The sequence below is a fragment of the Psammomys obesus genome, unplaced genomic scaffold (assembly GCF_907164565.1).
Source record: "Psammomys obesus unplaced genomic scaffold, mPsaObe1.curated_primary_1811, whole genome shotgun sequence".
Taxonomy (NCBI): domain Eukaryota; kingdom Metazoa; phylum Chordata; class Mammalia; order Rodentia; family Muridae; genus Psammomys; species Psammomys obesus.
The window spans coordinates 2,901,701-2,917,636 of NW_026596152.1; the positions used below are offsets into that span (position 1 = coordinate 2,901,701).

The 15,936-nt window shown below is 51.6% G+C and overlaps 1 protein-coding gene across 2 annotated transcripts in view; it reads right to left on the bottom strand.

Annotated features, from left to right (window-relative positions):
* Window positions 1-4,910: 4,910 nt before the first annotated feature.
* The window catches only part of Gas7 (growth arrest specific 7), a 227,887-nt gene continuing 216,861 nt past the window's right edge, over window positions 4,911-15,936 (bottom strand). For both annotated transcript variants that reach the window (XM_055594277.1, XM_055594278.1), the window contains exons 12-14: window positions 12,406-12,485; window positions 10,972-11,070; window positions 4,911-10,392 (exon numbers count right to left, since the gene is read on the bottom strand). In XM_055594277.1, coding sequence (XP_055450252.1) covers window positions 10,279-10,392; window positions 10,972-11,070; window positions 12,406-12,485 — 293 coding nt within the window. In that variant the 3' untranslated portion in view covers window positions 4,911-10,278. The remainder of the gene's footprint in view (window positions 10,393-10,971; window positions 11,071-12,405; window positions 12,486-15,936) is intronic.

The window sequence follows — 15,936 nt, forward strand, 5'->3', positions numbered from 1 at the left end:
GCACCGTGGGGGTGGGAGGGACAAGTGTGGTCACCTGGCTAGCGAGGTTGTGTGCCGCTGTGGGGTGGAGACCCAGGTGCTGATGGATTAGGGGGAGATTTGCAGCCAGTCCCTCCCAGCCCTTGGAGGGAGGAGGGGCACAGAACCCTCCTGAGATTAAAACCTCTGCTGTGCCTGCTGAGAAGAAAGGGACCATCTTGGGACCCTTGAACCAGGGACCCTCCCACACTCAAGCTCCAGAAGAGCCACACTGGGCTCTGCTCGACTTCCCCATCAGAGGGGCACCCATGGAACCTTAAAATGCAGAGGTTAGGGGCAGGCAGCCTTGCCACTTAACCTAGAGCATCCTTAGGGATGCTTTTCTAATCCTTCCCTCAGCCATATTTGGGCCTAGTGGGTACCTTTTCAGCCTTTCTTTTATCCAGTGCTCTATGGTGTGGGACAACCCATCCCACTTCCACTGGTAAGCCCCAGGCTGCCTGAGGAACGGAAGTCCCAGAACGGGAACCACTTGTTATTGCCATTGAAAGAACAGTGACAAAGTAGCTCAAACTGGCAGAAGGAGGTGCTAAACACACACACACACACACACACACACACACACACACACACACACACAGCCCTGGACTCACTGTGAACTCACTTACATGTTTTAGCTTTACCACAGTATAAAACATGCCTTATGCAAACAACTGCCAGAGATAATTTCCCCAGGGGATTTAGTCCAGTGTAAGTGTTCTGAGCAGCCTGAGCGGGGCTAGCCTAATTACAGAGTTTGGTGGCTCGGGTGAACTATGTACCTTTTTTACTTATGTTGTGTTCAACGTGAGACGGGGTTGTGGAGACCCGGCCCCTCTGTAAGTCAAGCACTGTTGTCTTGTTGTTATTGTTCCTTAAGTACCAAGGGTAAAAGGAACAGGAGGGCTGAGGAAGGCAGATCAGGCAGGCGGCAGGGGCTGGAGAGGCCTGTCATACTGGCAAAGGACGCAGGTGAATATGCCACCTGAATGCAGTCCCAGGAGTTGTAGCATTTATATACATTTTGTGGTAGTAGCTGTTCACGCACCAGCCATGGCTGCCCCTCCCCCACCTCGTGCTGTTTCCTTAGACATTAGAACACCGTTGTGGGTACAGGAGGTTTTAGAAAGAAAAACCATCCCTACCTTCTGATGCTCTCTTTTATGTGCTCCCCACACAACATTGACCTTGCAAACTAGAGTTTCTCTTTTCCAAGGCGTCCCCCAGAAACTAAACATATATTCCCACCTGTCCCTGCTTTTCTGTCTTGGAACGGGCTTCGAGGAATTATCTGCCTGTCTTTGTCAGGGTTACCGAGGCTGCGATGGAACACCATGACGAAAAAGCGACCCAGGAAGGGAAGGGTTTACTTGGCTTATGATTCCACAGCGCTGCTCACCGCTGGAGGAAGTCAGGACAGGAGCTCAAGCAGGGCAGGAATCTGGAGGCGGGAACCTAATGCAGAGGCCATGGAGGGTGCTGCTCACTGGCTTGCTCCCCATGGCTTACTCAGCCTGCTTTCCTACAGAACCCAGGACTGCCAGCCCAGGGATGGCAGAAACATACGCTACAATGAGCTGGGCCCTCCCACATCAATCACCACGAAAGGACAATACCCCATAGGCTTGCCTCCAGCCCGATCCTATGGAGACATTTTCTCAGAGGAGGCTCCCTGCTCTCTGATGGCTTTAGCTTAAGTCAAGTTGACATGAAAGTAGGCAGCTTACTGCTTACCCTATGGGATAGAGGGTGATAAAAAATGCTTATTTTAGAAGGATCTTGTTTTATTATGGAGGCCTGGGCTTGGGGATGGTTGTGTGAAGTGAGGGCGGTCTTGGAGATGGGGCCTTCAACCTGTGTGGTCTGATGCTTTTCCCAGGTTCACACTGTCAGAGCCAATTGCACTAGGCGGTGTCCAGCTGTTGACCTCTGCACAGTGACTACTCCGTGCAGGGTTAAGCCCCAAGCCCTTTGGGATCACAGGTGACCCGTGCTGTGAACTTACAGGAGAATCCACTTATGGAGGTCAGGGGCAGATGCAGGTGCCCTGGTCTGTCACTATGTCTTCCTCCTTGAGAGGGGTCTTTTATTGAACCTGGAATTAGGCTGGTGACCCTCCTGTCTTTCTTTTTTTCTTATTTCAAAGATTTATTTAATGTATACAGTGTTTTGCCTGTATGTACACCTGCTCACCAGAAGAGGGCAGCAGATCTCACTACAGATGGTTGTGAGCCACCATGTGGGTGCTGGGAATTGAACTCAGCCAGTGCTCTTAACTTCTGAGCCATCTCTCCAGCCCCACACCTGGTTTTCTACGTGGATTCTAATTACTTGGACGTTTGCTTGCACAGCAACTGTTCTTAACTGCAAGAACACTCCCAAGGACTGAAAATAGAACTTCTCAGAATGTTCACTTATTCATGGTGTGTGTCTCCACAGCTTAGGAGACAATACTGAATACTATTTCTTAGTGCTGCTTTCTCTCCTGGATCCTCACTGCCCTGGCAGGAAGCATTTGCTCTTGAGTGTGATTACAAACGGGCCAGCCACATTGAAAACCACTCACCCCAGGCACAGCACCGGAAGCATGTGAAACAGCAGCGTAGCCTAACAGCTCCCCAGGGGGAGAGGATGAGAGTGAGGCCAGCTGCCTCCAAGCCCTCGCTCTGAGTCCTTTCTGAAAGGTGGTTACAAGTGTCTCCAGGGGAGGCAGACATAGATGACTGTAAAAGCATTTGCCCCGCAAGCCTGACAAGGAGAGTCCACGGTCTTCTGACTTCCACACATGAACATACTAACAATATATACATTTTAAGGTAATATCAGGATGTCAGACCGTCTTTGCAATCTGTCATAGGAGGCAAGGCCACCATGGTCACAAGTAAGAAAGAGTGGCTCCAAAGACCTGTCTCCAGTCCTGGCTGATACTGGCGCTGAATGACAAAGTCAGAAACAGAACCCAGGCTTGCCAGTTCTGGGCTTTGTGTACTACAGCAACACCCTGCCTCTCCCTCCTTCCCCTCTTCTTCCTTTCCTCTTTCCCTCCCTTCCTCCCTCTCTCCATCTGCCCTCTCCCTTTTCATTGGCTTTCTCACTCTCACTCTCTGATTGTTCTTTTGCTGACTGTAGAGTCCAGATTCTCCATTTCCATGGTGAGGATCTGGGGTTGCCATGGCAACGGAAGAGGTGACAGTAAAGAGTCACATGGTTTTGGATTTGTGTGTGTGTGTCTGACAGAGACCTGGCTTTTCTGTTCATGAGGAAGCAGGTTGGCTGCAGCTGGGTCCAGCCTCTGTTCTTCAGGTTGCTGTGCCCTGGAGGGTCCGCCTGCAGGGGGCACTCCCAGAAGGACCACAGGCAGCTGTGTTGATGCTGTGGAGAGTGAAGGGTCATGACCTGGAGGTTTGTTTGAAAACCTGCATAAACATCTTCTATCAGAGGGAACACTCATGCTCCTCAGCCAAACAAGTTTGATGGAGATGATGGACTGTGAACTGATTTGTTAAGTCTGAGTCGGGCCAATAACCCTGCCCAGTGCTCCAAAGAAAAATCCATGGCTGTCGCTGCGATGGAGAAGGCCATTCATGTCATTCCTCTTGGCTTTGCCTGGACCATGCAGCCTGTGCTTCCCTAGAGGCCATCCATGCCCTGTTTGTGGGCTCAGACCCCAGTCCTCATGGCATTCCTCTCTGTCCCCTGCTCTGAGCCCGGAGTCAGGCCTTCAAACAGTCTGTATTGGCAGGGACAAGGGAATGGATGCAGTGGGGATTCAGCCTGGTAAGGGCTCTCAAGTGCAGCCCCCTCCCTGTGGGAAGCAGCTGCCTGTCCCTCCAGCCAGGACCCAGATTCTCAGTCAACTCAGAACTTCTTTGCCAGCCACACTCCGCTTCCTCCTGCTGAGACCCTGGCTCTACCTCCAAAGAACACCCAGGTCTTGATTACTAAACCCACCTGAGGCCAACACCCCCTGCCGTGCTAAGACTTACAGGGAAGATGCCTACATTCTCCCGATGAGCATCAAAGGTTTATGACAGCTGGTATCTTCCTGTAGACTCTCCCTGCTCATTTTGCCACCATTTCCGTAAGTGGATCCTCCTAGCCTTCTCCTCTGCTCCAGTCACACCGGCCCCAAACATTTATCATGGCTTCCTCTTGGTCTAGAACTTTCTTTGCTGAGAGCTTGCCAGCCTCTCCTTTCCCCCCCTCCCCATCTGCCTAATCTATTGAGACCTGCCCAGGGCCACTCCAGTCACCCTGGCCTACACCCAGCCTTGTCATCCTGGTCCCTCCACACTCCATGCTCTGCATCTGCTTACAGTGATGCTCTTGCTAGCTCTCTGGGCTTTTTCTGTGTGGTCCTGTTTTCCAGAAAGCATGAAGAGCTGTTTGTTCTGTTCGCTGATGTATCCCCAGAGCTCAGAGAGGAGAGTGACATGACATACACACTCAGTTGTTGGATGAATACATGAATGGATGACTGAGGAAAGAAATATCAGCAGCAACTCCAAAGGTAGAGGGGCGGTAGGAAGTCAGGGGGTGGGATGCACAAGGCTAGGGCCAGTAGTGTTGTGTCTATCTGGGCATCCATGTCCAGGTGTCCTTTGTCCTTCTGCTAAGTCGTCAGGACTGAAACCATCACTGGTGTCTAGAGTCCAGGAAGAGTGCTGAGACTGTAAGGAGAAAAGTGTGCGGCTTTCTAGGAAAGAGAGTCCCTGGGGGGGGGGCCCATCGTCTCTGTAGAGTTTATGTAGAGATTACTCTAAACATCTGAAGTGTACAAAACACTGGGGGAGGAGGAAGAGGAAGAGGACGGCACTGAATATCCTGAAAACACTTTACAACAGTGTAGAGGCAATTATACAGAGCAAACACCTTCAAAATTTAAACTCTAATTTAAACATTTAATTCTTCAGAATTAATACACACAGATGCTGTTATGGGGTGGGGGAGACATCCAGCCTCCACTGGGACCAGAGTTTTGACATTGTTACTTACAACTTATATTACATCCATTTTATTTACTGGTCTAGGCAGCCGGAGCATGAAAAGATATACAGCGTGGAATAAACATTCATCCCCAGGAGAGGAATGCTGGCAGGAGACACTGCTTTTCAACATTAAAAATGTATAAAGTATTTAGCAAAAGTTACAGAAAACAGACCAAACAAGCAAGTTTATTTTGTTAGAAAATTCCACTTCCATGGGGTTTGCTGATGTGCTCAGGTCGCAAGGGAAAGCCTCTGGACATCTCTTTCCCTGGGCAAGGGAAGACATGGAGAGTGGAGCCCTCACCTGGATTAGATGGTGTCCCTTGGAATGCTGGAGCTTGTGTCCAAGAATCTGTCCATTGAGGAGGCTGCAGGGAGGGACAGGTGAGCACATAGATGCCCGACCTTAGGCTGCAGGACAAACTGGGAAGCAGGGCAGGGCCTGTCTCTGCTCTTGCTTTCTGCCCCAGGGTCACACTGTGGCTCTGGCCCTCCCTACTCTACCACTGCAGTCTGACGGGAAACTCTCCTCAAGCACAAAGGGCCCGTATCCCTAATACAACCCAGAAAGAGTCTAAAGGCAGTCCCCACACCCCCAGCCCAAGCCTCCATAGTTCAGTCCCCGAGAGCCACGCTCAGTGCTAGAAGATGAGGGCAGAGGAACCTTGATCTTGGGGCTCCTGTTGGAGCTTGCCCCTTGAGAAATAGGTCCCTCACCTCAGGAACTTGCCTCCAGAAGTAATTAGCCCGCAGTTGAAGGGGTGAAGAGCTCTCCTGCCTCAGGGCCCTAGCAGCTTTTCCTTTTATCTTGGGACCCTTGGGTTCAGGCTCCCCAGCTCTGGCCCTCACCTGAATCTAGGAATGCCTCAGTCTACCTGAATCTTCACGACAGCCTTCTGGGATCCACCCAGCAGTACCTGGGCAAGACAGCCTTGAGGAGCAGGCCCCACAGTTGCCCTGCCCACAGCCTGGCCTGGCCTCAGCTGGGCTTGGTCCTATCTCTGCCACTACTGGTAGGCTGCAGGGTCAAGCTAGTCTCGGCATGACTGCTGGCAAGTCAAGGTACATCCAGCAACAAGGGCTTGGTCAGCCGGCCCTGTCTTTACCATTGTCCTGGCTCCTGGGGACTGACCCAGAAGGTAGTGGCACTGACTTATCGTTTCTTTGGGGGGGGAGTTCTGAGAGGAACGAAGTAGTTTTCAGCTTGACTTTTTTTCCATTTGGGTCTACCACGAAAAGCGCCCACCATGAGGATTCCTGACCACTGCTGAGAAGATGACACCAGGTCACATATGACCACGTGCATAGGGTGCTAATAAGCAAGGGGTGGGGGAGGAGCTCAGGATGGAGAGAGAACACAGGAGCCTTCTAGAATAAGCACCCTCCAGTGGCAGATGGCACAAAGATTCAGGGAAGGGTCAGGCTGTGCCCAAGGGTCAATGTTCAATAAACGACAGGGCCCCTCGGACTGAGGTGACAGCCCCATGAGGGGAAGGGTCTTCTTGCACCTCGACAGTGCAGGGTGACACTCTGTGGCTGCCCCTTCCTGCTTTCTGCACTGACCCCCAACTAGAATCAGCAACAAGGTGCCTGTAAAACCAGCCGAGGACACGGCTGGTGTCTGGGGAAGGAGCCTGGTAAAGCAGAAAGCGGTGTGGGTTGGAAGCAGTTTTACAAACAAACTGGAGGTCTGGGACTATGACTTCTAGAGCATTAAAAAAAAAACAAAAAACAAAAACAACAACAACAAAAAAAACAACAACCCTCATTTCAGAACTAAGGAAATCCTGGGGACCACCCATATGATAGAATGCTACTCAGCGCTGAGAGGACCCTCTGCTGACACGCATGACATCATGGCTGACCCAGAAGGTTATATCAGCATGACTCCAATTACACGTCATTGCAGAGAAAGGCAAAACTATTGGGACAGGGACATTGACGCCACCCTTTGTTGTGGCTGACACCATCGTACATGTTAAGGTCCAAAGACACACATTCTTTGAATGCGCCAATTTTGCTATATTTTAGTCACATCTCAATTACCTTGTAAAGGAGGGTGGAGGGATACTTTTTGGTAGGGGAACAAGTGTGGGAATGAGGGGGTATCTCGGCTAAGCCATCAGGCAGCTGACCTGCTCTCCTACTTTGTATCCTTAATACACCTCTCTTAGTGTCATAGTAGCAGCAGGTCTTTAGACTCCCTTTAACTTCTTGTCCAGGCCACTCACAGCTAGGAGCAAACCCCCAAACAAGCCAAGGTCTTTTGACACCTTCTGAATGTTATGGCTTGTGTTTCCAGGAAGGGGCTTCGGCTGAGCCAAAACTTTGATGTACCCATCCACTCTCCTGGTAACTGGTTGGATTTTACAGAGGGAATTCACACAAACCCCTGTCATGAATTTGGATACTTTGCTTCAGCTATAGCCAACCGTTGCAGAGATCCTCCTGAGCCCATGGGGTCCTGTGTGGAGGTAGAAAGGCAGGCCCCCGTAGCAGAGACAGCCCTGGGCTGCCATCCACATCCTTCAGCTGGCCTGCGCACCGTGGGACTGTTCAAAAGTACTAGAAAATAATGAAAGGTTGCCATGGCAACTAACCCATTTTTTTTTTTACATCATTCATTTTAGAGTATTTTTTTTTTTTTTAAATCAGGTTTTGCAGACAAAGCTGAAGAGCGTTGGCACTCCTAGGTGGGGGCAGGTAGAAAGGGCTCGGCTGCTCTCAGCCTGGACAATGGATGCCCGCCCACTCTGAACAGACCCGCCAAATCCTCTCAGAATTCATGTACCGACGTGTCCACAGAAGCAAGATCACAGGGGTGGGCGCAGCTAAGTGGTAGAGCACTGGCCCAGACACGTGTGACTCTTGGTCCCAGCACTGCCTAGGGACCAAGGACCCCAACAGCAGCTTTAGCCTCAACCCTGGCAGGGACTTGCAGGTTCTCGGATTTAATTGTCTTGATTTCCTCCTCCACAGAGTGCTGTGAAGGTGGCTGGACACTGGACTCTACCCTGCCTGGTGTCATTTCCTGGCACCCTCCTCCTCCATGTTCTTTCTCTTCCTACGAAGAATCATACTGAAAACCAATTGGAGCTGGGTATAAGCTGAGAGTTTGCTAGTGAGGTGACTCAAATCTCGATGCTGGGTCAGAATCCTCTAGTACTTGGAGAATCCCAGTGGGTGGGAGGGAAGTGCAGTGCTCTTTCAATGCAGGTATACACACCTGTATACCTGAGGCTGGGGGCCGAGAGTTCCTCTCAGCACAAGACTAGTTCCGGTACTCAAAGCATTCACTGAGAAAATGAGTGAGCAGACAAACAGATGCAGATAAACCAGCATACATCCGGTACCTCTGAGAAACTCACACGGGCTGAGTGCGAGGAGGGAGAGCCAAGACTGTGCCAGGAAGAGCCGATTCTATACAAAACAGGCCATGTCAGAGCTGTAGCTTGTCTTCAGATGAGCTGGTCTATAGCAAAATGCTTCACAAATGAGCAATGGAAAGACTTGGGAAAAAGAAGGGAAAGGTGAGTGTGGGTAGATTGAGAAGGAGATGAGGTGACAGTGAAGGAAAATGGCTTCAGACTGACCTGGTTCACATCGGCCAACTGGGCTTGTGCTGGAGGAAGCGACCTCCTAGGGGACCCTGAACGCTTTGGATGGGGGTGAGGGAACAAAGCCATGAGCCACACTGTGGTACCCAAACTCCTGTGTATGACAAGACTTGGAACTTTAGCATCATCCACAAGCTAAGTTGCTAAGCCACAAAGCAAATTACCACTAGCACCCTTTTTTAAAATAAGGAAACCAAGAAATAGGATCCCAATACTGGCAGCTGGTGGCATGGTCCATGCTGAGCCCCGGAATGCTGGGCGCAGGTTGGTGAAATGCCCTCACGGTGGCCTTTGTGGCTGACATGTTCCAGTAAGGAAGGCGACAGTGCTTAGTTGGGTTTAGTGTATTGGGAGTCTTCCTACCAACCATGAGAGACGGCTCTGTGGATGAGCTGCCCAAAGGTCTGAGAAAGCTGTCTGCTGTTTGCATGTGAGACTCAAAGATGTGAGCTGTGTTCAGAGGCTTCTGTACTTTAGGGAGACGGGAAGGTCAAATACAAAGTCATCTGTGGAAAAGAGGAGGAAAGATGCCGCCCCCAACCCTCCCCCCATCCCCCGCTCTGGGCACCAGTTCCCAGCTAGACTCCGCCCCGCTGCTCACTGTGGGACTTCCTAGAGGTCCTTCTTTTCCTGGGTGCCAACAACCTACAGCCCTGAGAATCTGCACTACTGAGCAGTGCCAGTAGTGGGGACAGCGGTTCCTACCCCATCATGCACACCCGCAGCAGGAGCCGTCACGGAATAAGCTAGCCTGCCTCTCACAGCCATCCCACATGGGAGAGCGCTGGCCACGGCTGTCATGGAGTTGAGGGGTGGGGGCGGGGGAGGGCTTGTGGCAGGCAAGGCTTTCTGAGACTTGACCCCCAAAGCCTTTGAACATTTACACAGCTGCCTGAGGACTTTTGGAAAACAGCCTCTGTTGAGTCTGGGAAAGGGAGCCTGGGTGAGGTGGAGAGCTCCATCCTTGAGAAAGGGGCCCGAGAGAAGGGTAGGCTGGGACTTCCGTGGTAGACTTTACAGCCAATGCCTGATCTGAAACCGAAGGGGGCCATGATATGGTTGTGCCAACTGAGGTAGTTCCATCTTGACCTCTCCAGATTTGGATTGGGAAGACACCCTCCGCCCCATGTTGGGATGAAAAGAAAATAGATGTGGGCTCCCAAAATGCAATGGGGGAAAGTAGGGAGGGCTGAAAAAGGTTGTGGGTGTGGGCTGTGAGCTGCCCTGTGCCTCCTATCCTTGATTCTGATCCTGACGTTGTTTGGAGACAGAGACCCCCTCCCTTCTTCTTTCATAATCCTGGGGATGAGATGCCAGCTGGAGGACAGGCCTTGGACACCTGGGGCACAGGTGTGTGATGGCCACCCCTGTGGTACTCAGCAGGGACCCCAAGGTTCTAGCCTTAGTTTGCTCTCAGACTGACAAACACAGCATGGGAGTTGAGGTGGGGGAGGCTTCAGTCTTCGAGATGGACTCAGGGCTGTGGGTCCATCTTTATGGCCTGGGAAGGTTTGGGAGCCCCTGGCTGGGCCCTCCTTCTGGCATCAGCGGCTCTTTTCCTCCGGGGACAGGTCAGCAGGTCATAGGGCAGACACACCCCTTCTCCATGGACCCCGGCCCCTCTCCTCAGTAGGACCCCCAGGGCCACACTGCACCTAGATCTCCATGTCCACGGGGCGAATGTTGCCGGTCTTGTGCTCTCTGACCCACAGCTCCCTGTCTTTGGCTGGGTCCACTTTTCGCAGCAGTTGGTCCACAGGCTCCACTGTCTGCAAGGGGACACAGAGAAGGGGGTCACTGTCAGGGGTGGAAGCTGAACTGGGGTGTCTCCTGTGTCCTGTGCTGCTGCAGTTGGAACCTTTCTAGATGGTTCCAGGGCCCCATGGAGGTGGTTTGAGAGTGGGGGTGTGCAGAACGCTGTGAGAGGGGGAGCTGGTCTGCAGACCCCAGGCCTGGAGAAGAGGGCAGGCTGTCCTAAAGATGACCTCTTCCTCCACCTGTCTCCCACCCCCACCTTCACCCTGGGCAAATAGAACTGCCCCAGGGCTCCCCATCGGTTTAGAAGTTGTGTATTTGGTTTGTTTCCTAAAGCAAATTCACGAGGCCGACAGACATCTCTGGTTAGGTTGACACGCTGCAGCTTATAACTGATCAGCACTGGGGAAACAGATAGGAAGCTCACATGTTCAAGTCCTAGCCAATCTCAGCTTTTCTGTGTGTTTGTTTGTTTGTGTTTTTTGTCCTTCGCTGTAGCCCGAGTAGAACCTGCCTCTTGTGCTAGGAACGGATCACATGTCTCTCTGGGGCAATCTGTCCTGCTAGCCTTATCGCAAAGGCAGGGAACTCACACTTTGGTTGAACATGTCCGTCTCGTGCCGCAGCTGTGTGTACTGGCACAGATGCTGTCGGATCATCTCCACCCGCTCCACCTCCAGCCGCTCCAGCTCCTGCAGAGGAAGGAAAGACCAGGGATCTCTGTACACACCCCTAGTTGGGGACCTTCCTGACGAAGGTGTCAGATGACACGTACTCTTACACACAAGGGCCTGGCTGTGGACCCCTAGCCCATCTGATCCCCTAGGCTCTGGTGAAGAAGGAGCCGGTCTCTAGCATGAAGATGAAGGTCATGGGAGTGGCTCTGCCAGCTCAGTGTGGAATTCTCCAAGTGTAGAGTGTGTCATTAGCAACACGAGGGCTCACAGAGAAGTTCTACATTGCCCTCCTTGGCCCAAAGTATCATGGAGCTGTAGGAAGAGCAGCATTTACGCTGGGATCTGTGGTGGGGAGACAGGCTGTGTGCTAGAGTGCTCAGCCTCTCATGCACTCTGACTTCTACACACTCCTACCACCGAGGGACAGAGACGGCTGGGCAGGGAGCAAAGCAGGCTGGGAATGTGGCAGCCATCTTCCAAGGAAAGAGTGGAAAGCACGTGTTGGTGGTTTCTAGCTGGTTCCGTGACTTTAGGGGATTAAGCTGTTTTTCTGTGGGTAACTAGGTCACTGCCTGGGTGATTAGCCTGGACGGGAGGTAAAGAAGGGGTTTAATTAGAAGATTAACAGATGAGAGGAAAACCAGGGCACTGACCCTGAAGCAGGCCCCTAATCTCTCTAGGCAGGCTAGCACCCAGAGAAGGCGGCTGATTAGGGGACAGGCAGGGTGGCCTTGGACACTGGGGTGATAGGACGAGCGACAGGCATGATGCTAATGCCTGTTCCACCTGCCTGTTTTCTCCCACCTGTTCCAACTGCCAGCCATGCACTCCCGGGCAGGTTCCGGCCACCAGGGAGAGATGGCTGATCCTCAATAAGGAACACACAGGGTAGCATGCAGGGCCTTCCGCGTGGTCTTCTGTTCCAGCCCCTCTGCAGCAACTTAGTCCTGCCCCCCCCATTCAAATGTCTCATAAGGACCCCTTTACCAAGGACCTGAGGTTCCCAGTGTGTTTGCGTGTGTTGGGGAGAGATCAACTGCTTTCAATGCTTCCCTATTTATCCCAGCAGGGCCATGGATCACTGCACTGCGCTGAGGAAGTTCCTGGAGACCCCGACCTCTCAGCACACAGACCAAGGGGAATAGAGCAAGACCTGGCCCTTGCTGAGTTCACAGAGCAGGGAGAGCTGGAGCAGCGTTGGATTCCACGGGCAGGACAGACTGAGGGCTGGGCCCTAGTGACTGTCTCTGCTGTTTCCCCACTCCCTCCTCCCATGACCACAGTGCCCTGCCCAGGGCTGCCGGTGTGTCAGCCTCTTTACCGCACGCTCACACAGTGCTGATCACATACCAGTGTGGTGGTCACCATCTCTTCAAACCACTTGGACTGGGCCTGGTTATAGAGGTCCACACAGCGCATGAGGTCATCTCCTGGGAAACGCAACAGCCACCGTCATGCCCTGCCACACGCCACCCTGCTTCCCCCAGGGCTGCCCTTCCCTGTCTGTGCCCATGGTCATGGCTGTCCCTCTCCCAGGGTTGTGGTGGTCATTGCAAGTCAGGGAATGGGGAGGAGGAAGAGCGAGGAGAGGATGGGTGAGAGGTAAAACGTAGGAGACGAGCCTCGGTGCTCCTATCTGAACCCGACCACAGACCCTAAGAGCTCCGGCAGGGGCATTAAGAGGTGACACTCACATCTGGGTGCCGTGGTGCACATCTGTAATCTCAGAACCTGGGAGCCTGAGGCTTTAGGACTGAAAGTCTGAGGTGGGGCTGGGCTACACGTGACGTTCAAGACCAGCCTGGGCAGCGTGAGGATGTAGCTTAGGGCTAAGAATGGCTGCCCAGTGTATGCGAGACCCAGGCAGAGTACTCCGTGTCTTCTCTCTCCCCGAAGAGAGAAGTTTGCAGGCCATGTGTGCGCATGCGTGTGCAAGCATGTGCGTGCGTGTGTGAGTGCGTGTGTGCGTGTGTGTGTGTGTGTGTGTGTGTGTGTGTGTGTGTGTGCCAGTGTGACGGGAGAGGAAGGGGACAGCGTTCTGAATCCCGACACAGCAGCCTGTGTTGTGGAGATCACTCTGCAGCCCTGGTACAAGTGCGGCCCTGGTGAGAACGGTGCATCCTGGCCTCAGCTCGTGTTGGGAGAAGCTTGTGAGGCAAATCCCAGAGCCAACTGACTCACCCTAATGCATCTGCAGGAAATTCTAGTGATTTTCAGAACAGAATCCAGCCATTTGAATAGAATCAGGGTCATTCTTTTTTAATTTTTTTTTTTGAGACAGGGTCTCTCTGTGTAGCCTTGGCTGTCCTGGACTCGCTTTGTAGACCAGGCCGGCCTGGAACTCACAGAGATCCACCTGCCTCTGCCTCCCAAGTGCTGGGACAAAGGTGTGTGTCTCCACACCTGGCTTTTGGCATAACTCTTACTCATGGGTCTTCTGATGGAAAAGTGGAGGAAAATGAAGACGACTCGTTCATTTAACTCAAGACCCACTCAGAAGCCTCACATCGGGACCTGTTAGCTATACCACGAGTCCTGTTTGCTGGGGAACAGCTGTGCTGAGTGTTTTCTTCATTTTGTTCCTGGCCCAGGTCAATGACTACCCCGTCAGTCCAAGCAGCATCTGCCCGGGTGACCTCACCTGCCCCGTGGGGCCTGCTGCCCTGTGAACAGAGGCCATGAGGCTCCTGTGCCCTATACGTCAACTGTGAGACTTTGAGAGCATCTTTCAGAGTATCTGCGGCACCAGAAAGTGGTACGTGGGAAGGTGTTTCCTTTTAACGGCAGCCCGAGAAGTGGAGACCAGACCCTTTCTCAAAGTGCTGCTTGAGAGAGTAGATTCTGGAAACCAGGATGCCAGGACGGCCAGCCTAGATCTGCCATCATTAGCTGTGTGTGCAAGGTGCTTGGGGTGGAGACCAGATAGACAGCTTGGTGCTTCTCATGGCTGAGGTCATGACTTGAAGTCAGAGCCCCCGGGTATACGGACATCCTTCCTCCCAGCTGCATTGTGAAAGTTGAGGGAGGAGAAGAAAAGGAACGAGAGGGAAGAGACATCAGCCTCTCCAAGTTTGCCGTCTGCGAACCCAGACACGGCAGAGACAGAGTGCACCACGACCCGGAGAACACGTAGCAGACACCAGGCAAGTTAACACACACACACACACACACACACACACACACACACACACACACACACCCCACAGCCACAGCACTTTCTTTTTTTCTTCAAAGAACAAAAGGAAAAGACAAATGATAACCACAGGAAAATATTTGCAATTCAGATGTCCTGGGGTGAGTCTCCCTAACACATATTCAGCCTGTGAATTAGTCACTAAGAACGAGATACAGAATTCAACAAGAAAATGGGGAAAGAATCTGAGTTCCTTAGCTCATGGGGCTGGGGGGAAGGAAGGAGGTAAAAAAAAAAAAATCCATGAATGTATTTTCAGAATGTTCAACCCTCTTATAGAGAAGTGCAAAGTAATAGAAAAATAGTATTTTTTTGTTGTCAGCACAGCAGTGATTTCAAGTTTGATAATAGGCAGTGCTGATGAACATTCAAGGAAGACGTACTCATAGGTGTGAGCCATGGAGCCCTCTCTGGAAAGCAATTTGGAAATATCTGTCCAAAATGAGTCAAACCTTCTGACCCAGCATCTTCATTCTCTCTATATGAGACTCTGGTCTTACATAAGCAGGGTTACAATTCCAGTAGCAAACAGAGCATCCCTGGTCCTGGGCAAACACTCTGAAACAATCTCAAAATCTCACAACTCTATCGAAGGAACGGTAGAATAAATTTGGAAACAGTCCTTGGGGCTGGAGCTGCAGCCCAGTGGGGATGTAATTCCTACTTAGGTCTCGAGTCCTCTCAGCAGCACCACGGTAAAATACAGACAGCAATACAAATAAAAGCATCTGATGTTTATGAATGGATGTGTAAAGTGGTTTAGAGGGAACAAGATGGGGGCTATTGCTAAGATATGGTAATTGAAAAAGAAGCCCAAAGATAGGGCATAATACGATCCAGTTTATACGGATTCAGAGAATTATTTGGGGATTGTTTCTGGCGACCGACATTGTACTGATGGAAACGGTGTCCATATAACTGCTGTTGCTGTTTTGCAGTATAGTGAATTAATTTGAATCCATGTCTTCCTCTTCCGGTTCCCCTCCCCTTCACAAAAAACGAATGTCAGGAAATTATAAAAAATGTTTGTGGACCCAGGATGTGCTACTCTGTATCTACTTTTTGTCAACTGGTTTCTATCCCACATTGTTGTACGGGGACTAAGGTAGCTACTTTATTCTGGGATGATTCAAATTGCAGCAAGTTCATCAGAAATCAAAGGGAAGGATGTGTAAAGATCTCCCAGCCCTGGTTGCACAATACAAGTCTTAAATCCAGAGGCAGATGTGCTGCGTTTGCCGGGAGACTTGGCATCTTGGAGAAAGTTATTTTTCTCGTCTCTATGGGTCTTGTGTATCAGCTAATTGTTACCACTAGAGGGCAGCAGAAACCTGCTCACTGGAGCAATGTGGGCAAATTCAGAAATAAGGATGCTTTTAAAGCCAAAAGCTGGCCTCTGTCCTCAGGGCAGGAGCTCTCTTCCACAGTATAACCAACTCCCTGTGGGGTTGAGCACCTTGGATGGGTGGGCTGGGGTTGCACTCTTAGGAAAGGCACACAGCCCTGAGCTCTTGGTGTATGGAGAAACCTGTCTGTCAATCTCTGGGCCCAGATCCAGGGCTTGGGAAACCTTGGAGTAGCTTGCCAGCTTCCTGAGATCCCTGGATATGGGGCAAGGAGGGACCCGAGGAACACTTCAAGGAGGAAGATGGGAAGGACACAGGAATGGAAGCCTGAAGAGCTGGAAG